The 22,460-nt window shown below is 45.8% G+C and overlaps 1 protein-coding gene across 1 annotated transcript in view; it reads left to right on the forward strand.

Moving 5' to 3' along the window:
- Nucleotides 1-22,460, forward strand: part of rsph14 (radial spoke head 14 homolog) — a 631,180-nt gene that overhangs the window by 589,615 nt on the left and 19,105 nt on the right. Inside the window, exons 4-5 of the mRNA XM_048555903.2 lie at nt 460-685; nt 7,639-7,775. Coding sequence (XP_048411860.2) covers nt 460-685; nt 7,639-7,775 — 363 coding nt within the window. The remainder of the gene's footprint in view (nt 1-459; nt 686-7,638; nt 7,776-22,460) is intronic.

Consider the following 22,460-nt stretch of genomic DNA (forward strand, 5'->3'; position numbering starts at 1 on the left):
TCACTCTCGTTTGGTAAATAAACACTGTACTACATAAAAAGCCAGCCATATAACACTTCAATACAACATTCGCTCTGATTCGGCTCTATGTTCAAATTGCCACCATTTCTGTTCACCTTTGCTGTCTGAACTTACTTCTTGTACAGTTTGTATAGTTTGTGAGAATGTAAAAATTATTACCACTCAATGTATTTACCCATAAAATTTCCAGCTGTCCCACTTCGGCTCCTCTGTGTCTTACATTCTCCAGTTTCTGTAGCTTTGCACAACTGAAGTACCAAAAGTCTCAGTGTCCTGGCCTCTACACTTACTGCAGGGATGAAAGGACATTGGTCAGGAGTTTGATCTCATCCCTTGACCCTCTGTCCTATTAGGCACTGCTGTGCAAGTTGGATTCCTACCTTCATTACAGAACTGAACTAATGTCATCTAAACACATGCCTCAAACTCTTCCTCCAGGTGCTGCTGCAATTGTATATGCTGGCCTGATGCCTGATCTGATTATGAAGCTGCGAACAGAGCTGGACGAGATTCAGGAGTTGATTTTGAAGACACTACACTTCTGTTTGCTGGTGGACACTAAGCAGGCCCTGGACGCTGAGGGCATATCAGTGCTGAAGACCAAGCTCAGTCATAGTTCTGCTACCATCAGGAGTCTGGCTGCACGAGCTCTCATTGACATCAGGTGACATGCAAACTTTCTGCTTTGATACATTACCATATAAATGGTCATCATCAAAACTCAACTACATTTGATGTATTGGTCCTAATTTTAACCTAACCTGCCTATTGGAAATTATGAGATCAGATTGTGCATACATTATTACCTCATTCAAATACTCACTACTGAAGTCTTTAAAAAGTAACCTGTGTTGGTGGGGGTAGGGGTGAAGGAATCGAAGTTCATCAGCTGCCAATGAATCAGGCTAGGTTAATATTAGTGCCATAGAATATAACGGTTTGGAAACAGGCCATTTGGCCCATCCTATCCATGTTTGCTGTCACAAGGAACCCATTTGGCATCATGTTTTGCCTCTTCCCAACTTTTCACAGCCTCCCTGATGACTGATTGCATGACTATGACCCTTCATCCAAGTCAACAATACCTCAGCTCTCATTGTAGTTGTTCCTATTACTGCTTCCCTCCCTCTCCTTCCCTCTATCCCCTCCCCACAGCTATTCAATGAAAGTCTCTCTGGAAGGTTTACACAGGAAGCATTTTAAGCTTGTGGTTGATTTTGGGGCTAGTGCTTTATATCATTAGTGAATATATACAACCACATGTATTGAACATCGAACAAATGCCAAGGGTAGTAACCTGGATGCATTGTGTTCCTGGATAAATACTTCATCAGCAACCTGGAGCTCTCAGAAATACCTTTCATTTGTCTCACTTGAGTAATCACTTTCAACACAATTAAATTGGTACTGTTTAACTGGAAAATAAATAAAGTTTAAAATGAATTCACTAACGTGCTGCAAGTACTAATCGGTTTCGAAAGATCAATTTAATTCTCACATCAAGACTGTTAAATCTCAGTCCAGGGTGAGTTCTTGTCCACTTTATGGTTGGAATAAAAAGCATGGAGTATCTCATCCGTCAGTGAGGAATCTTGCTATCTTCGTATCTTCCAACTCAAATTTGATTTGTGTTTTCTTGCTTTTTTTCTAAATCTTCAAAGTCCATTGCAGCTCTTTGTCCATTTTAGAATAAATTAAAGTTTAGAGAATAGTTCCATTTGAACAAAAATCCAGGTGAATTTTGCTTTAGCGTTTCAGTGGGGTGGGCTACTGTAAAATAATAATTGCCTGACCAGGATCACCCCCTTCTTCAAACTGCCTCCCTCTCCATTTCCCATGCTTTAGTGCTATCCTTGAGATGAAAGGCTTTGATTTAGCATTTTGTCCACTTTTGTACTATTTGTCTTGGCTCAGTACCTATTATTTTTAATTATGCTCTACAAAGTGTCCTTTAAAGGAGCTATGTAAGGCTTAGGGATTTTTTGTGATTGTTTTGGCTGAATCTATTACCAAGGGTTCTTACCCAAATGCTGACTCGCTGAAGGGCTTGCTCTGAGCATTGTTGCAGCCTGCCGAACATTCAGTGATGAACCTGAGTTGTATGCGCAAATTACTAAAGCCAGATGCCGGTGTTAAATGTGGCATTTTTGACAGCAAGTTGCAGAATGGCCACTGAAATTTTTAAACTGTCACCTATTAACACAACAGGGTACCATCAGAACAGGTGTAAAAATGAGGAAACAAATATATTCATCAGGCTTGGTGGTAAGCACGGAACTAGACAGATATATGCTGAAGGATTTAATATCCTTTGATATTCTATTCTTAATGCATTGAAAATTATTCCTCACTGTATTAAAATGGTGCACAAATGAACTTTCGCTGAACACATTAACCTGTGTGTTACCAGAGATAATTAATCCCTCAGTATCAGTGTGTTTTATATTAAATTAATTATGACTGAATTATCTAAACCTGATGGATTTAGAATATTAAGTGGAATATATTATGGAGAAATTGGTTTAAAATTCTATTAGTTACGAGGATTCTTCACTTTTAGGGAGAACAGGGCTAGAAGCCTTAAATATTAGACAGTGATTATCATTCCAATAGAGAATTGAGGAGAAACTGAACTAGAGTGTGGTTAGAATGTGTAAGTTGGATCAAACGCCATCATTGAGCAAATTGAAGGGATGTATTTAAGGGGAAACTAGATAAATAGAAGAAAATGTTGATTCTAGTTAGATGAAGTAGAAAGGGAAAAGCCTTGTGTGGAGCTTAAAGACTTGTATAGATAAAAGGTAAAGCTGTTATAGTCCTACTAAACCATGGGGCTGCTGTCCCATTAGACAGTGATAGCTGGCGGTGATGTTAGCCTGAGGGTCTCCATACTGTAGTTGAGGGGAAAGGTTGAGAAGACAAGTCCTTTGTGGTAACTGTAGTGATTGTAATGAGGTAGGCCAGCTGGGCCTAATATAATATGAGTTCGCTGATTGGGCCTGTTATTCTGGCCCAATCAGGGAGCCTTGGCTGACAGATCTATTCAGGATTGTCAGAGGTTCTGTTCACTCTGAGAGCTGGCTCTGATGAGGCAGTATCATGTGGATGCAGCTTTCAGGTAAAGTGACGGCTTTGTAATGCTGAGAGAAGGGTAGCAAAGGTATCTTTGCTCCCTCTTCAGTGGTTAGGTCAGACGTGTAAACACATCACGCCCCATCCTCCATCAAAGCATCCAAGGCATTGTCAGTGAACCCCAGAACATGCTGTCACCCTGTTCCCCATCATTCACTGTTCCTCCTTTTCAATCTCTCTTCCCACACAATCACAGGCCCTGCCTCAGCCAGGTCACACCTCGCCAGTGAATGGTGGCGGCTTGCTTTAGCTGGTGTCCCAGAAACCTGGGCTGCCTGCTGAGCTGTGCACTCACTTGACAACAGGTTTAACACCTGCTGCACATATTCATCGCACAAAGTAGCAGGCAGCGGGAATTTGGCAACAGCACACTGTCAAAGCCAGCATGAGGCAGCTTCATGTGACCTGCCTCAAAGCTTCTGTTGCAGCACAAACAGCTTCTATTAACGGGCCTGAAGCTCAGCTTGTCACAAAGGTGGTTGCAGATGCCATTGTTCAAGGAGGCACACAGGGCATCACAGCGATCCACCTCTTCTCCAACAGATTATTTGGAATGCTTAAGTACTGCCCTTGCATAGGGCAGAAAAACGGTAAAAGAAAAAGAAGAATATCTAGAAATGAACACACTGGTATAACAATCCTTCATTCTGAAGTATATGAGACCAGTATGCATCATTTCTAAATTTGACTGTTTTTTCTGCATGGGCTGAGAGAATGCCAGTGCCTCCTGTATAACAAAGCTGATGCCATCTTTCAGGCTGACCATGTTCTTTCTCTCATCTGTACTATGCAGTCCTCCAGTGCCCTTGCTGTTGGTACCAACCACCCGGTCCTGACCTCTGTTGCTGATATTGGCACGGTGCAATGAGATAATGCGGTGTGAGCTGCTGGAGTCCACCCTCCCAATCTGTTCGCTGTCTCCTTTTTCAGGGTCCTGCAGCTCAGCATTGGATTAGGGGCATCAGACCTCAGAAGAAAGCTCAGGCACTAAGGAAGTGCGTAAGGATGACTGGTTAACTTTACGAAGCAATGTGATGGGATTTCATTCTCTGTAAATTTAGTTTGGAGTGTTTATTTTGTGTTGACTTTGATGTTTGCATTGTGACCAAGTAGATATTATTATGGTCACAAACATAGGGAAGGTGAGCTATGAGGCTGGTAGTGAATGGAGAGCAACTGTTGCTTTTCTGCATATTGTAGTCAGATGTGTAGTCCACGGACAACCTGTCAGTTACCTCTACTTCTTCCTGTTTTTTCTCTGTTTCCACCTCCTACATGTTATCTATTCCATCACCGTCCAGGTGTTAGCACAGACTGTACTGGTGAGGCTGTATTCCCACACACTCTTACTGCTGACTAATCCAGGACTCCCTGAGTTGTCCCGACAGTGTTCTGTCACCACAGCGATGGGTTTGCTGTCTTACATTTGCAGCATGGCTTTCATTGTTTGCATGCTGCACACGTGAGCATTGGCTCTGGAGATGAGCCATACAAGTCAGCAAATAGCCCTAGTTGCTCAGTGGCCACCCTCTATTTTACTGCATTGGCACAAATGTAGTGGACTGCTCAGAATAAAGGCACTGTGACTGCTGCCAGAGCACTGGACATTGACCTGGAATGTTATGCTACGTTCCAATGTACACTACACAATGCCGCACAGCAGCTGGATATTGAGGGAAATCTATTTGACTCTTCTGTGAAATATTTGCCCTTCCATCCCTTGGTGCATATACATCCCCCTTGGATAACAGAACAATGAAGTTTGAAATAGGTCTCACAAAGGAGAACAAACATTTGGAAAATAGATGAAGAAGAGCGAAGGGCTTTCAGTAGGAGGTGAGAGCTGATGAGGGCATTCAGCAAGCAATTATTTTTCCCAAACCTCATTGTGAGAAATGTGTATTTCTGTTAGGATGTCCTCACTGAACTCTACCATCACTGGCCTCAAGGCAGAGAGACGACGGCATTGCCAATGATGGTGAAGGTGACTGTGGCTATGAACTTTTATGTGCCTAGTTTTCTCCCAGTTTGGAGACAATGGTACTTTCTGCATCTCCCAGTTGGCCAACTACAAGTATTCTATCTTTGTCGTGGGCTGATAGAGAGCTGGTTTGACTTTTAAATGACTCCACCAGAGTCTGTGTTCATTCTAACACTGACTCGTTATTTACAGGCCTTATACACATAGAGGAAGCTCAATGTTTGCTGTCTGAGATCACTCTTCAGTTCTTTGGGGCAGCATTGGGGGTCAGTGGTTAGCACTGCTGCCTCACAGTGCCAGAGACCCGGGTTCAGTTCGACTCTCAGACAACTATCCGTGTGGAGTTTACACATTCTTCCTGTGTCTGTCAGGGTTTCCTTCCACAGTCCAGAGATGTGCAGGTTGGGTGGATAGGCCATGAGAAATGCAAAGTTTCAGGGATAGAGTAGGGTGGGGGAGTGGATCTGGGTGGGATGCTGTTCAGAGGTGTCAGTGTGACTTGATGGGCTGAATGGCCTGCTCCCACACTGTAGGGACTCTTTGAAGTAAATGGACAGTGTGTGTCATACAATTAGTTCAGGTAATGAAGCTGTTGTGGTTGAATAGCCGCCAGTGTATGCATATGGTAAGTTATGGGGGTGAGGTTCACAATATTGCTAAGACTGTGAGGGTGGAATAAAGCAAGGATGTTAGGTTTGAGTCCTGATGAAGGTTGATTGTCTGTGAGTGATGGGATGTGGTAATTGGAACCGTGGTCAGTGCAGTTGGGTCAGATGACTTTGACAAACTATATGAAAACATTAAGCTTTTTCCTGCAGTACAGCCATATTTGAGGAACAACATACCTGGCACTGATGCTTAATTCTGTGGCTCTGAAGGAGTTAATGCTATTGTTACATTATCTCCACCCATTCTATTGAGGCCACACAGTCTGTAGATGGTGATAAGAAGCTCTACTGTGGCTTTCAGAGGGGGCAGATGTATTTGTATTTCCCTCCCCAAGGTCCTAGTAACAAAGCCTGACCAAACAAATTTGCAGTTAGTGTAAGTGTGATTAACTAGCTTGTTACCCAAGTACAGTGCCTCCTCTTTAGCTGCTCTATGATGGTGTATCCTCCACCACCAGTCACCAGGTAGGCCCAAGACAGACCAAAGACGAAGGAGGATGGGTGGTATGAAGTACCTGAAACAAACCTGTACCACTTTCTTGTAGAGGTGGCAAATATCACAGAGTATCAGAAGTGATTATCTAGGAAAGTACCACAGCATCTACCATTATTCCTTCCCAGTGTCCCCTTAGCATGCATCTGGATGGCTTCATACCCACAGTGATGTCAGGCCAGCATTCCTCTCCTCCATCTCATTCACCTTTAACATCCAGTGTTTTTCAGAAAAACTTGATGCACACTCTCCATCATATTCCAACATCGCACAAAAGCCCCCTAACATCTATTCCGACCACTGGCTCGCCCCCCCGTTAGGAAGTACAAGCTGCCTACAACAAAACTCATCAGGTCAGGCAGAATCTGTGGAGAGAAACAGAATTAACATTTCAGCTTGTTCATCTTTCATCAGAACTCAAAGGACTGGAATTGCAAAAGTTTTGAGGCCTGTAGAAGGTTGAGGGGGTGGAGGAGAGGGGCAAGAAGAACAAACAGGAAGATCAAGTAGAAGCCCAGGGTATTTGGATAACATGTAGGAGACTTTAAAATGCTGCTAACGTGACATTGAATGGATGGAGATTAACTATGTCCCACAATCCCTTTTAAGATAGGGCAAATTACTTTTATTATGTAAAAACAAAATACTGCAGATGCTAGAGAGCTAAAGTAAAAGCAAAGTGCTAGAGAAACTTACCAGATCTGGCAGGAGCTGTGGACAGAGAAACAAAGATAATGTTTCAAATCTAATATGTCTCTTTTTCAGAAGTGAAGGGATCTGGCATACGATGGTTTCAATGCTAGTGCCAAAGGGATAGGAAGACCAAGAAGAACAGCTGGTGGAAGTGCCTGGAGCAAAAGACAAAGCAAGTGCTAATGGTGGAAGAGGAAGGATGCAGATGAAAAAGAGGGTGTTAATGGTAGATGTGAATGGTAGAAAATAGGTCACTTCTGCTGAGAGCCAATCCATGCAAACAAAACACTGGGTGAAGAGGTTGTCATGAAAATGAAGGACAGTGCTCATTTTCAACAATATTGTTTAACTCAATATTGATCTTGAAGGTGGTAGCCCTGTTCCTCTAGCAAAGTCCAATGCAAGCCAGATTTCTTCCACCATTCATATTTACCGTTAACACCTATTCGGCATTTATATTTCTCCTCCATTACCATTAGTAGTCTTTCGCTCTGGGTGTCTTCATTAGCTGTTCTACTCACTCCTCCTACCCGCATGTCAACAGCATAGCAGCCATCAATTCCTTGCCCTTCTCACTTTGTCACTTTGGTGTAAATGAAAGTAATAAATCAATTTTGCTGCCTACATGATGACTTTCCTTTTTCATTCAGTGTGCCCTTGGAGGGGAAAAACAAAGTGTGCAAAGAGGAGGTGATTCCAATCCTAGTGGAGCTGCTCAGTGACTCAGAGTCTGAAGTCAGAGCTTCTGCAGCAGGAGCATTGGTATTTGCCACCATTACCACACAAGGTGAGTGACTGACAACTAGTATAGAAGGGATATGGTGAAAGGGGTGCAAACATGCACTGTCTGGTAGCTGGATGAAGAGAATTACGCTTTTGAAGATCTGGTTCGGGCTTAGTTGCAGGTGACTATACTTTAATTTTGCCTGGAGGTGATAAACAGACACCTGCACATTTCCCACTCTAACACAGATTGAATATGATTCTTGTGGTGTGATCTGTTTGCAGAAATCAGAACTAGTAGGGAAGTGTTGGGGAAATTGATAGAGTTCAAGGCCAATAAATCCACAGAGCCTGATAATCTACACCCCAGAGTACTTACAGAAGTGACCCGAGAAATCCTGGATGCATTGCTGGTCCTCTTTCAAGATTCTGTACACTCTGGAACAGTTCCTATGGAAAAAGGATCAAGATTGAAAGCAGTAAGCTATAGACCGGTTAGCCTGACATTGGAAGGGGAGTTATATAAATGGTTAGCTTGACATCGGTAGGGGAGTTATAGACTGGTTAGCCTGAATCAGTAGGGGACCTGTAAACCAGTTACCATGGAGAGAGAAAGCTAATGTTTCAAGTCTAGATAACTCTTCTCCAGAGCTGAAGGGAAGTGTGGAGGAAGAAGCATTTATGCAACAGTTTGAGGAACGTGGGGGAGTGGTTTGTGGCTGTATAGCACTGGTGGATAAAAGATGTTAATAGTTCAGATTAAGTGATGGAAATGTGAGAATGGCAGAACAATGGTTTCCTGCCAGACTTGAAACGACAGACAGTGCCACTGGGTTGGGGAGAGGGGAGAGAGGACAGGATAATAGAATATAACAAGCTAAAAGAAAGGGAAGAAATGGTTCACAGTTTGAAAGTGTTGAATTTAATATTAAGTTCAGAAGGCTTTAAAGTGCCAGGTTTCACTTCATCCTTTGCCTTCATCCATTGCTTCAATAAAAGACTTTTTCTCTTTCTTATGGACATCAAGGCACACAAGCTCCATCAACTTATGTTCTCCTACATGCATCCTGAGGAACATTCCTTAGCTCCACCCCTTCCCAGCCTTCAGATGCCATCGCTTTCTGTCCCCCTGAGGCCACATCCCCCAATCCTTACCCTTGCTGTATGCTCACCGTACCTCCTGACCTTCCCCTCTCTGAGGCTGGATGTACTATCCTTGGCAAAGGACTCAGCTTCATGCCTTTTCATGTATTTTGGTCTCATCACGATGCTGAACTGTTTTTCCATTGCCTCCGTCTCTGCAATCACTTCTTTGGGCAGGACCTTAACCCGCGTTCCACTGGTCCTTTCACCTGCCTCCAGTATGCACCCTCCACTTGGACCCCTTCCCTGGCCTCTAACAGCCCTCGGTGTCTTCATTAAAAACTGCAAGTATGACTTTGGCCATCTCAATTTCTCAGCTCCTCTCACTTACTCTAACCTGTCCCCTTCTGAAATTACCACACTTGGCTCTCTCAGGTCCAACCCTAACTTTGTTATCAAACTGGCAAACAGAGTTAGTGCTGCTGCAATCTGGTGCTAGCGGAGACTCAACGCCACTTCTCAGACACTTCTTCCTGCCGTCCCGTGGACCATGACTCCACATCTGAACATCAAGCCATTGTTACCAGGACTGTCACTGACCTCGCTATCATTACAGTTTTTGAGCTGCATCAGGGCATTATTCAAACAGGCCACATCACTCTGCAGCAATCTAGAATTGAGCAAAGCAGAACAGGAGCACTTATACTGAGTTTTTAAAAGAATGGATACCAAAAAGCACAATTGTGAGAAACATTACATAGGCCAAACTGGAAGGCAGCTGACAATATGGATACATGAACACCAACTAGCCACCAAGAGACATGACCAGTTCTCACTGGTCTCGATACACATGGACAAAGAAGGATGTGCATTCGACTGGGACAACACATCCATAATAGCACAAGCCAAACAGAGACATGCTAGGGAATTCCCGGAGGTCTGGCATTCCAAACAGGACTCCATCAACAAACACATTGAACTGGACCTGATATGCAAACCACTGAAAAACAGAACCGGAAGTAACGGCAACCATCGCAGCCAACCGAAGCATATAAATAACAAGCAGGACAGAACACTGACGCTTCATCGGAGGCACACTGACGATGTTACCCAGCAATAAACGTCTGCAATCAAAAACACCAGCTCGCTGAGTGAGTCTACAACCTCAACCTCATTACCTCTCGAGATCTTCCCCCCCCACTGCTGCCAATCTAGTAGTTTCCAAACCCCAGGCAGCCCTCTTATACCTCCTTCCCAAAACCCACAAACCAGACTGCCCTGGTAGACTCCAAGATAACAAAGAGTGAAGCTGGATGAACACAGCAGGCCAAGCAGCATCTCAGGAGCACAAAAGCTGACGTTTCGGGCCTAGACCCTTCAAAAGTCAGCTTTTGTGCTCCTGAGATGTTGCTTGGCCTGCTGTGTTCATCCAGTTTCACACTTTGTTATCTTGGATTCTCCAGCATCTGCAGTTCCCATTATCTCTGCCCTGGTAGACCCATTGTGTCAGCCTGTGCCTGCCCCACTGAGCTCATTTCCTTCTACCTTGACTCCGTCCTGTCTCTAGTTGTCCAGACCTTGTGTACCTACATCCACAATTCCTCTGATGCCCTCTGCCCTATTGACAATTTCCAGTTCCCTGGCCTGAACTGCTTCCTGTTCGGCATGGATTTCCAATCCCTCCATACCTCCATTCCCCACTGGGATGGTCTGAGAGTTCTCAGCTTCTTCCTCAACCAGACGCAAATAACACTCCCCATTCAACACCTCACTCTGCCACCTGGCTTAACTTGTTCTCTCACTGAACAATTTCTCCTTTAATTCGTCTCACTTCTGCCAAGTCAAAGGAGTGGCTATGGGGACCCACATGGCCCCAGTTAAGTCTGCCTGTTTGTTGGGTATGTGGAACAATCCTTGTTGCAGCCTTACATTGGATCCCCCCCACAGCTCTTTTCCTGGTACATCAACACCTGCTTTGGTGCCACTCCATGTCCCACCAGGAACTTGAAAACTTCATTTATTTTGCCTCCAATTTGGACCCCTCCATAATTTTTGCATTGTCCATTTCCAACATTTCCCTTCCTTTCCTTGTCCTCACTGTCTCCATTTTGGGGAATAAATTGCCCACTGCCAATTCTCTTGGTTTGGTCTGTCTGCAGAAATCAGTATTCGTAGGGAAGTGTTGAGGAAATTGATAGGGTTCAAGGCCATTAAATCCTAGATGCATTGGTGGTCCTCTTTCAAGATTGTATATACTCTGGAACAGATCCAATGAGAAAAGGATCAAGAGTCAGCTACAAAACCACTGACTCCCAAAGCTACCTTCACTACAGCTCCTCACACCCCATGTCCTGCAAGGACTCTGTCACGTTGTCCCAGTTCCTTCACTTACATCACATCTGTTTGGATGATGCCACCTTTCAAAACAGCACGCTTACGTGGATTGCTTCTCCCATGACCACCCACTATTATTGACAGGGCCCTCAACAACATCTGAACTATCACCCGTGCTTCTGCCCCTTCCCATCACTCATAACAGCACAATCAGGTTCCCCTTGTCCTCACTTATCATCCCCCCAGGCTCCGCATTCAAAGGATCATTCTCTTCCATTTCAGACAACTCCACCAGAATCCCACCACCAAACACATCATCTCCTCACTCCCCCTGTCTGCATTTTGCAGGGACTGTCCATCTGGGACACCCTAGTCCATTCCACAGCCACCAACACCATCCCCTCCCCGCAGCCCCTTCCCAAGTAACCACAGGTGGTGCAATATCTGTTGGACTATAACCTAGTGTCATGTGACTTCTGACTTTGTCCATCCCAGCCCAAACACCGGCACCTCCACAACATGGCTGTCACCATCAGACTAGGCACTTTACAGCCTTCTGAACTTAATATTGAAGTCAACACCTTCAAATTGTGAACCATTTCTTCTCTTTCCTTTCAGCTTGTTACATTCCCTCCCCTCCCCCCATCCCAGTGGCACTGTCTGTCATTTCAAGTCAGGCAGGAGATGCACCATTGTTCTGCCATTCTCACATTCTGATCACTTAATCTGAACAGTCAAAATCTTTTCTGCTTCTGCTCCCTACCCACTACACTCCCCGACCGAATCCAATCCTCCTCACTTCCCAAGCTATAGCATAAATTCTGTCTCCTCCACACTTCACTTCAGCTCTAATGAAGAGTCATCTGGACTTGAAATGTTACCTTGCTCTCTCTCCATGGGGATGCTGTCTGACCCACTGTGATCTCTGGCATTGTTCGTTTTCAGTGCAGATTCCAGCATCTCCAGTCATTTTCTCCTATAGACCGGATAGCCAGACATCAGTAGTGGAGCTATGGACCGTTTAGCTTGGGGTCAGTAGGGGGGCTGTAGACTTGTTAGCCTGACATCAGTAGTGAAGAAAATGCTAGAGCTGGGAAACAGTGACAAATCAAACAGAGTCAGCCTGGATCTATGAAAGGGAAAACATGCTTGACAAATCTACTGAAATTTGTTTGAGGATGTCAGCAGTACAGCGATAATGGGGAGCTCGTGAATGTGGTTTACTTGAACTTTCAAAAGGCTTTGGATCCAGTGCCATTAGTATGGCAAGACCTCAAATTAAAACACATGGGAGTTGGGTTTGTGTGCTGACATGGATAGAAAAGTGATTGGCAGATGGGAAACAGAGTGTCGGAATAAAGTGGTCTTTTTCCAAGAGGCAGGCAGTGAATAGTGGATTGACACAGGGACGGATCCAGCTGCCCACAATGTGTATTAATGATTTACATGAGGGAACTAAATGTAACACCTCCAAGTTTGCAGCTGATACAAAGCTGGATGGGAGGGAATATAGTATGGATATATGTGAGGTTTGATAGCAAAAGCATTACTATTTGGATGGTAATAAATTGGGGAAAGGGGGAGATGAGTTGCTGAAAGTAAGTGTGCATGTACAGCAGGTAATGAAGAAAGCAAATGGATGTTGGCTTTCAAAGTGAGAGGATTTGAGTGTAAGAGTAGGGATGTATTGCACCAATTGTACAGAAGCAATTAGTAAGGCTAAACCTGGAGTACTGAGTGCAGTTTTCATTTTCTTATCTGAGGAAGGATGTTCTGGCGACAGAGGGAGTGCAGTGAATGTTTACCAGACTGATTCCTGAGATGGCAGGACTGGCATACAAAGGGAATAATAAAATGTGAGGCTGGATGAACACAGCAGGCCCAGCAGCATCTCAGGAGCACAAAAGCTGACGTTTCGGGCCTAGACCCTTCATCAGAGAGGGGGATGGGGGGAGGGAACTGGAATAAATAGGGAGAGAGGGGGAGGCGGACCGAAGATGGAGAGTAAAGAAGATAGGTGGAGAGAGTATAGGTGGGGAGGTAGAGAGGGGATAGGTCAGTCCAGGGAAGACGGACAGGTCAAGGAGGTGGGATGAGGTTAGTAGGTAGCTGGGGGTGCGGCTTGGGGTGGGAGGAAGGGATGGATGAGAGGAAGAACCGGTTAGGGAGGCAGAGACAGGTTGGACTGGTTTTGGGATGCAGTGGGTGGAGGGGAAGAGCTGGGCTGGTTGTGTGGTGCAGTGGGGGGAGGGGACGAACTGGGCTGGTTTAGGGATGCGGTGGGGGAAGGGGAGATTTTGAAACTGGTGAAGTCCACATTGATACCATTAGGCTGCAGGGTTCCCAGGCGGAATATGAGTTGCTGTTCCTGCAACCTTCGGGTGGCATCATTGTGGCACTGCAGGAGGCCCATGATGGACATGTCATCTAAAGCATGGGAGGGGGAGTGGAAATGGTTTGCGACTGGGAGGTGCAGTTGTTTGTTGCGAACTGAGCGGAGGTGTTCTGCAAAGCGGTCTCCAAGCCTCCGCTTGGTTTCCCCAATGTAGAGGAAGCCACACCGGGTACAGTGGATGCAGTATACCACATTGGCAGATGTGCAGGTGAACCTCTGCTTAATGTGGAACCCGGTGACACATTGGCAGTGTGACCAATGTTTAGTATTACACTGAGGCCTTCACCGCTGGAGGCCTGCAGAGAGGGAGGTAACGCAGTACAGACGGGGCAATGGAGGAAAACCTGGGGGCTCAGGTATGGCAGAGGGAGACCTCTGGTGGGCTGAGAAAATTCATTTAGGAGGGACCTTTCCTTCCCAGCTGCCCATCACAGGGCTGCGTCAGGAAGCCTGCCATGCTGGCTGATTGACATGTGCTTCTCCCACCGCGGGTTAACTCACAATGGGCTGAGACTCTTAGATGGGAATTAAGGGCTCTAATTGGCTAACATGTGGGCAAGATGCCCAACACCTTTGCAACTGAGTCACTGGTATATTAGTTGCGGGGGCAGGACTGGATGGGTAGGCAACACACGGGCTCTATGTTCTTGCAATACCTTTGTGTCAGGGGTATATTTTACTTTTTGTTATGCAGAAGCCTTAATGTTGCTGTTTCTCTGGTTTTTATAGCGCTAATATGCTTCAAACTTTCTGCTCTCAAAGGTTTCCTCACAACAGTTGTATAAATTTTTAATTATTTCTGCTAAAATGGTACTATTCATCTTTTTAGGAACTGTTTCTTCAGTTTATATTTACTGTTGTCAAAAAATGTACACTTTGCTTGTTCAATGTTGGAAAAGAAGCTTCCAGAAGAACCTTTTGATGATGCCACTGGACTAATAATTCAGAACTCCAGGCTAACGCTGTGGGGGAAGTGAGTTTGAATCCTACCACAGTAGGTGTTGAAATTTGAATTCAGTGGAAGTCAGGAATTATAAAGTAAGTCAGCTGGTGCCCATATTGTTGTATTATGTCTCACAGTCATATGTTAGTGGAGCTTTAGGATCCATGCTTCTGATAGCAGTACTATAGCTTGTGACCCGAGGGTATAAGAGCTCTCAGCCCACAATGCAAACAACAAATAGAAAACCAGGTGTACAGCTGGATGAACACAGCAGGCCAGGCAGCGTCAGAGGAGCAGGAAAGCTGACGTTTCGGGTCTGGACACTTGCTCAGAAATGGGGGAGGGGAAGGGAACTCTGAAATAAATAGAGACAGGGGTTAGGCGATGATAGAAGTTGGATCGTGGAGCCGACAGGTGGAGAGAAGATGGACAGGTCAAGGAGTTGGGGGTGAAGCCAGTACAGGTGAGTGTAGGTAGGGAGTTGAGATGGGGGTTGGTCAGTGAGGAGGGAGGGGCAGGTAGGTGGAAGGGAAGACCGACATGTCCAGGAGGCAGGGACGAGAGGGGCTGGTCCTGGGATGAGGTGGGGAGAGGGGAGATTTTGAAGCTTGTAAAGTCCACATTAATGCCATTGGGCTGCAGGGTTCCCAGGCGGAATATGAGTTGCTGTTCCTCCAGCCTTCAGGTGGCATCGTTGTGACACAGGAGGAGGCCCAGGATGGACATGTTGTCCAAGGAGTGGGAGGGGGAGTTGAAGTGGTTTGCAACTGGGAGGTGTTGTCATTTAACATGAACTGAGCGTTGGTGTTCCACAAAGCGGTGTCCAAGAGGAGGCCACGTCGGGAGCAGCGGATATAGTATACCACATTAGCAGATGTGCAGGTGAACATCTATGTAATGTGGAATGTTTTCTTGGAGCCTGGGATGGGGGTGAGGGGGGAGGTGTAGGGGCAGGTGTCGCACTTCCTGTGGTTATAGGGAAAGGTGCCGGGGGTGGTGGGGCTAGTGGAGCAGACAAGGGAGTTGCGGAGAGCGCAGTCCCTCTGGAAGGCAGATTAGGGGGAGAGGGAAATCTATCCTTGGTAGTGGAGTCAGATTGCAGGAGCAGAAGTGGTGGAGAATGATGTGTTGAATCCAGAGATTGATGGGGTGATATGTGAGGACGAGGGAAATTCTGCCTTTGTTGTTATTTAAGGCAGGTGGTGTGAGGGCTGAGGAGCAGTCGAGGGCATTTTTAACCACTGTGGAGGGGAAATTGCAGTCGTTGAAAAACGAGGACATCTGGGATGTCTGGGAGAGGAACGCCACATCTTGGGAGCAGAAGTAGCGGAGGCGAAGGAATTGGGAATAAGGGGTAGCATTCTTGCAGGAAGATGGGTGAGAGGAGGTGTATTCGAGGTAGCTGAGGGAGTCAGTGAGCTTGAAATAGACGTCAATTTCCAGGTGGTTACCAGAGATGGAGACAGAGAGGCCCAGGAAGGAGAGAGAGGTATCAGAAGTGGTCCAGGTGAACACAAGTTTGGGATGTAAGGTGTTAGTAAAGTGGATGAACTGTTCAAGCTCCTCCTGGTGGTGCCAATACAGTCATTGATGTAACAGAGGAAGCGGTGAGGGATAGTGCCAGTGTGTCTGCGGAAGAGGGACTATTCCACATTACGTTGATGACTGCTGTGTTCATCCAACTCCACACCTTGTTATCTCAGACTCCAGCATCAGCAGTTCCTGCTGTCTCACAATCAACAAATATGTGGGATTAGACCCCATATACAAACCCATGCAGGACAGAACCGGAAATGACATAATGCATCTTAACAGATCGGATCATATTAATTCCAAGCAGAGTAGAACAACATTGCTTCATTGGAGGCCACACTGATGGTGTTACCTAGAATGGTGGTGAAACGTCTATACGATAACCAGCCAGCTCGGTAAGCAAGTCAACAACCCCATCCTCAAACCGAGCTATAAATCTTGACAAGAACCTTAAGTAAATGTCTCGGATTCCATCTTATCTTTGGTCACTTGAAGTGTGACATGCTGATGGAAGTGTGCTGTTTTTTCTAACTCAATAACTTAGTATTATAACTATAAGAGATAATGGGAACTGCAGATGCTGGAGATTCCAAGATAATAAAATGTGAGGCTGGATGAACACAGCAGGCCAAGCAGCATCTCAGGAGCACAAAAGCTGACGTTTCGGGCCTAGACCCTTCATCCCACCCACCCTCCTGCAAAAATTCCATCCCCTATTCCCAATTCCTCCGCCTCCGCCGCATCTGCTCCCACGATAAGACATTCCACTCCCGCACATCCCAGATGTCCAAGTTCTTTAAGGACCGCAACTTTCCCCCCACGGTGATCGAGAACGCCCTTGACCGCGTCTCCCGCATTTCCCGCGACACATCCCTCACACCCCGCCCCAGCCACAACCGCCCCAAGAGGATCCCCCTCGTTCTCACACACCACCCTACCAACCTCCGGATACAACGCATTATCCTCCGACACTTCCGCCATTTACAATCCGACCCCACCACCCAAGACATTTTTCCATCCCCTCCCCTGTCTGCTTTCCGGAGAGACCACTCTCTCCGTGACTCCCTTGTTCGCTCCACACTGCCCTCCAACCCCACCACACCCGGCACCTTCCCCTGCAACCGCAGGAAATGCTACACTTGTCCCCACACCTCCTCCCTCACCCCCATCCCAGGCCCCAAGATGACATTCCACATTAAGCAGAGGTTCACCTGCACATCTGCCAATGTGGTATACTGCATCCACTGTACCCGGTGCGGCTTCCTCTACATTGGGGAAACCAAGCGGAGGCTTGGGGACCGCTTTGCAGAACACCTCCGCTCAGTTCGCAACAAACAACTGCACCTCCCAGTCGCAAACGATTTCCACTCCCCCTCCCATTCTCTTGATGACATGTCCATCATGGGCCTCCTGCACTGCCACAATGATGCCACCCGAAGGTTGCAGGAACAGCAACTCATATTCCGCCTGGGAACCCTGCAGCCATATGGTATCAATGTGGACTTCACCAGTTTCAAAATCTCCCCTTCCCCTACTGCATCCCTAAACCAGCCCAGTTCATCCCCTCCTCCCACTGCACCACACAACCAGCCCAGCTCTTCCCCCCCACCCACTGCATCCCAAAACCAGTCCAACCTGTCTCTGCTTCCCTAACCGGTTCTTCCTCTCACCCATCCCTTCCTCCCACCCCAAGCCGCACCCCCAGCTACCTACTAACCTCATCCCACCTCCTTGACCTGTCCGTCTTCCCTGGACTGACCTATCCCCTCCCTACCTCCCCACCTACACTCTCTCCACCTATCTTCTTTACTCTCCATCTTCGGTCCGCCTCCCCCTCTCTCCCTGTTTATTCCAGTTCCCTCCCCCCATCCCCCTCTCTGATGAAGGGTCTAGGCCCAAAACGTCAGCTTTTGTGCTCCTGAGATGCTGCTTGGCCTGCTGTGTTCATCCAGCCTCACATTTTATTATATTATAACTATAACTTGTTTTGTTGGTATCTTCAATACTACATTACCCATTACCCATTGGGAACGCCACATCTTGGGAGCAGAAGTGGCAGAGGCGAAGGAATTGGGAATAAGGGATAGCATTCTTGCAGGAAGATGGGTGAGAGGATGTGTATTTGAGGTAGTCAGTGAGCTTGAAATACTACATTATCTTCTGTAATTCCAGGATTTTGATCCAGCAACAGTGAAGGAACGGTTATATATTTCCAGGTCAGGATAGTGAGTAGCTTGGAGGGGAAGTTGCATGTGGTAGTGTTGCTATGTACCTGCTGCTCTGTCCTTCTAGATGGAATTGGTCATGGGTCTGGATAGTGCGGTCTAAGGATCTTTGGTGAATTTCTGCAGTGCATCTTATAGATAGTACACACTGCTGCTATGGAGTGTTGCTAGTGGGGGAATGGATACTTGTGGATGTGGTGCCAATCAAACAGCCTATTTTGTCCTGGATGGTGTCAAGCTTCTTGAGTGTTGTTGGGGCTGCACCCATCTGGGCAAGTGAGGAATATTCCATCACACTCCTGACTTGTGCCTCATCAATGGTAGACGGGCTTTGGAGAATCAGGATGCGCGTAACTCATAGCAGTATTCCTAACTCCTGACCTGTTGTTTTAGTCATTCTGTTTATGTAGCAAGTCTAGCTGTGTTTTTGGTCAATAGTCATCCCCAGGATGTTGATAATGGGCGATTCAGTGGTGGTAACACCAGCAAACGTAAAGTGGCAATGATTAGCTTGTTTCTTATGATTTAGATGATCTAGACGAGGAACTGTGGGCATTCTGGCTAAGTTTGCAGATGATACAAAGATAGGCGAAGGGACAGGTAGTATTGAGGAGGTGGGGAGGCTGTAGAAGGATTTAGACAGGTTAGGAGAGTGGGCAAACAAGTGGCAGATGGAGTACAATGTAGAAATGTGTGAGATCATGCACTTTAGTAAGAAGCATAAAAGCATGGACTATTTTCTAAATGGGGTCAAAATTCGGAAGTCTGAAGTGCAAAGAGACTTGGGAGTTCTGGTCCAAGATTCTCTCAAGGTAAACTTACAGGTTGAGTCAGTATTCTGGAAGGCAAGTGTAATGTTGGCATTTATTCTGAGAGGACTTGAATATAAAAGCAGGGATGTACTGCTGAGGCTTTATAAGGTGCTGGTCAGGCCACATTTGGAGTATTATGGCCAGTTTTGGGCCCTATATCTCAGGAAGGATATGCTGGCCCTGGAGCGAGTTCAGAGGAGGCTTACAAGAATGGTCCCAGGAACGGAAAGCCTAACATATAAGGAACATTTGAGAACTCTGGGACTATTCTCATTGGAGTTTAGAAGGATGAGGGGGAAATTTACTGAATGGCCTGGACAGAGTGGATGTCGGTAGGAGAGATTAGGACCTAAGGGCACAGCCTTAGAGTAAAGACCTTTTAGAACAGAGTTAAGGAAAACTTTCTTCAGCCAGGGAGTGATGAATCTATGGAATTCACTGCCACAGAAGGCTGTGGAGGCCAGGTCATTGAGTACATTTAAGACTGAGATAGATGGGTTCTTGATTATCAAGGGGATCAAGGGTTACAGGGAGAAAGCGGGAGAACAGGGTTGAGGAACTTATCAGCCATGATTAAATAGCGGAGCAGACTCAATGAGCTGAATGGCCTAATTTCTGCTCCTATGTCTTATGGTCTTATGGTCTTATGGGAGATAATCATTGCCTGGCATTTGTATAGAGTGCATGTTACTTGCCACTTCTCAGCCCAAGCCTGGATATTGTCCAGAATTTGTTGCATTTGATCACGGACTGCTTCAGTATCCGAGGAGTCACGAATGGTGCTGAACATTGTACAATCATTGGTGAACATCCTCACTTCTGACCTTATGATGAAGAGAAGGTCATTGATGAAGCAGCTAAAGATGGATGGGCCTAGGACACTGCCCTCAGAAACTCCTGCAGAGATGACCTGGAGCTGAAATGACTGAACTCCAACAACCTCAGCCATCTTCCTATGTGTCAGGTATGACTCCACCCAGCAGAGAGTCTGACCCCTGTTCTCAATTGATTCCAGTTTTGCAAAGGCCCGTTGATGCTAGCCTTGGTTAAATGTGGCCTTAAGGTCGAGGGCTGTCACTTTCTCCTCATCTCTGGAATGTAGTTCTTTTGGTCATGTTTGAACTAAGGCTGTAATGAGGTCAGGAGCTGAGAGGCTCTAGCGGAATCCAAACTGGGCGTCGCTGACCAGGTCATTGCTGAGCAGATGCTGCTTGATAGCACTATCGATGAAATCTTCCAACACCTTACTGATTTTCCAGAGGACACTGATGGGGTGGTAATGGGCTAGCTTGAATTTGTCCTGCGTTTTATGTACAGGGCATACCTGGGCAATTTTCCACATTGTCAGGTAGATACCAGTGCTGTTACTGTATGGGAACAGCTTGGCTAGGGGAGCAGCAAGTTCTGGAGAACAAGTCTTCAGTACTATTGCTAGAATGTTGTCAGGGCCCATAGCCTTTGCAAGTAGCCAGTGCCTCCAACCATTTCTTGATATCATGTGGAGTGAATCAAAATGGCTAAAGACTGGTATCTGTGATGCCTACGGAGGCTGAGATGGATCATCCATTCTGCACTTCTGGCTGAAGATAGCTGTGAATGCTCCAGCCTTATCTATTGCACTGATGTGCCGGACTCTGTCATCATTGAGGATGAGGATATTTGTGGACTCTCCTTTTAGTTGTTTAATTGCCCACTACCATAGGTGTCACAGGAACTAAGGTTAATCTGTTGGTTGTGTGTCTACTTAGCTCTGTCTATCACTGGCTACTTATGCTGTTTGGCATGGACATAATTTTGTTTTGTATCTTCACCAGGTTGACATTTAATTTTTAGATATGCCCGTTGCTGTTACTGTTCCTGTCATGACCTCTTCTACAGTTCATTAAACCAGGCCAGATCCCCTGACTTGATAGTCATGGTAGAGTCGGGGATATGCCAGGCCATGAGCTTACAAATTGTGTTGATCTTTAACTTGAGTGGACTAGTGAGCTACCTGCGACAAGTTGTATCAGAAATAATGACAAAGCCTAAAGCAAGGAATTAAACTGGACAAACCATTGGGCATTGACCCAGCCACTAAAAATAACAACTGCAAACCCAAACCTGTCAACCCTACAAAGTCCTCCTTCATTCTAGTGGGGACTTATGTCAAAATTGGTAGAGCCATCTCAAAGCCAAATCAAGGAATAGAGTGATGTCATTATACTCACAGAATTAAACCTTACCATTCCCAGACATTATCATCATCTTTTCTGGGTAGATGCTGGTCCACCAGCAGAACAAACCCAAAAGAGGTGACAATACAGTGGTATACAGTTGGAAAGGAGTTACTCTGGGAGTCCTCAACATTGACTTTGGATCTCACAAAGTCTGATGTCATGTCAAACATAGGAAATCTCCTGTTGGCTACCATCGACCGTCCTGCCTCAGCTGATGAATCAGTTCTCCTACATGTTGAACACCATTTTGAGGAAGAACTGAGGGTGGCGATGGTACAGTATACTCTGGGTTGGCTACTTCAGTGTCTATCACCAGGAATCACTTGATAGCACCTGGACTGACTGAGCTGCCAAGTATGAAAAGTCACAGCTGTTAGACTGGTTCTGCTGTAGGTGGTATGGCAACCAACTAGAGCCCTCGCTAATCCACCTGTCCTAGGTACCTGTATCTGTGACAGTATCAGGAGGATCGACCACTGCACAGTCCTTGTCAGGATGATGTCCCACTTTCACAAATGGGATTGATTTCAAATTGTTCAAGCAACTGAGCACCCATGCAGCACTCTGGACCTTCAGCAAGATCAGACACTCATCACGCAACATTCAGCCAACTTACCATTATCATAAGCCAGGGAACCATACTTGGCTCAAAGAAGAGTGTAGAAACACATGCCAGACACAGCATCAGTCCTACTTTAAAATGGAGTGTCAATCTGGTGAAGCAGCAACACAGGTCTACAATATTTTGGGTGTCCCTGTAACGCAAGGACTGTAGCAGTTCAAGAACGCAGCTCACCATCACCTTTTGAAGGGTGATTAAGATGGATAATACTTGTTGGCCTAGCCAATGATGCTTATATCACATGAATGATAAAAATAAAACATCCTAGCACATTGCATCAGTACTGACCACTTGCTGCTCCTGGTTGATATTTATCTTCCTCTGCTCTTTTATTTGCTCTGTTTTACATCTAGTTCATTTGTTGTTTTGCGTAGACTATTCCAGCTCATGGAAACCATTGCATTGCACTTTTTATCATCCTATTTAAACAAGAAAATGTTGTTCCTATCCCCAAAGATTTTGTTAATTGTTCAAGTCCATTACCTAAAGTCAAAAAATTAAAATCATTTGTTCATTTGATTTAAATTACATGTTAAATTAAAATGGTGAGATTTAACACCATGGAGAGGACTAGTTCAAAATG

This window comes from Stegostoma tigrinum, chromosome 26 (genome assembly GCF_030684315.1).
Source record: "Stegostoma tigrinum isolate sSteTig4 chromosome 26, sSteTig4.hap1, whole genome shotgun sequence".
Lineage (NCBI taxonomy): Eukaryota > Metazoa > Chordata > Chondrichthyes > Orectolobiformes > Stegostomatidae > Stegostoma > Stegostoma tigrinum.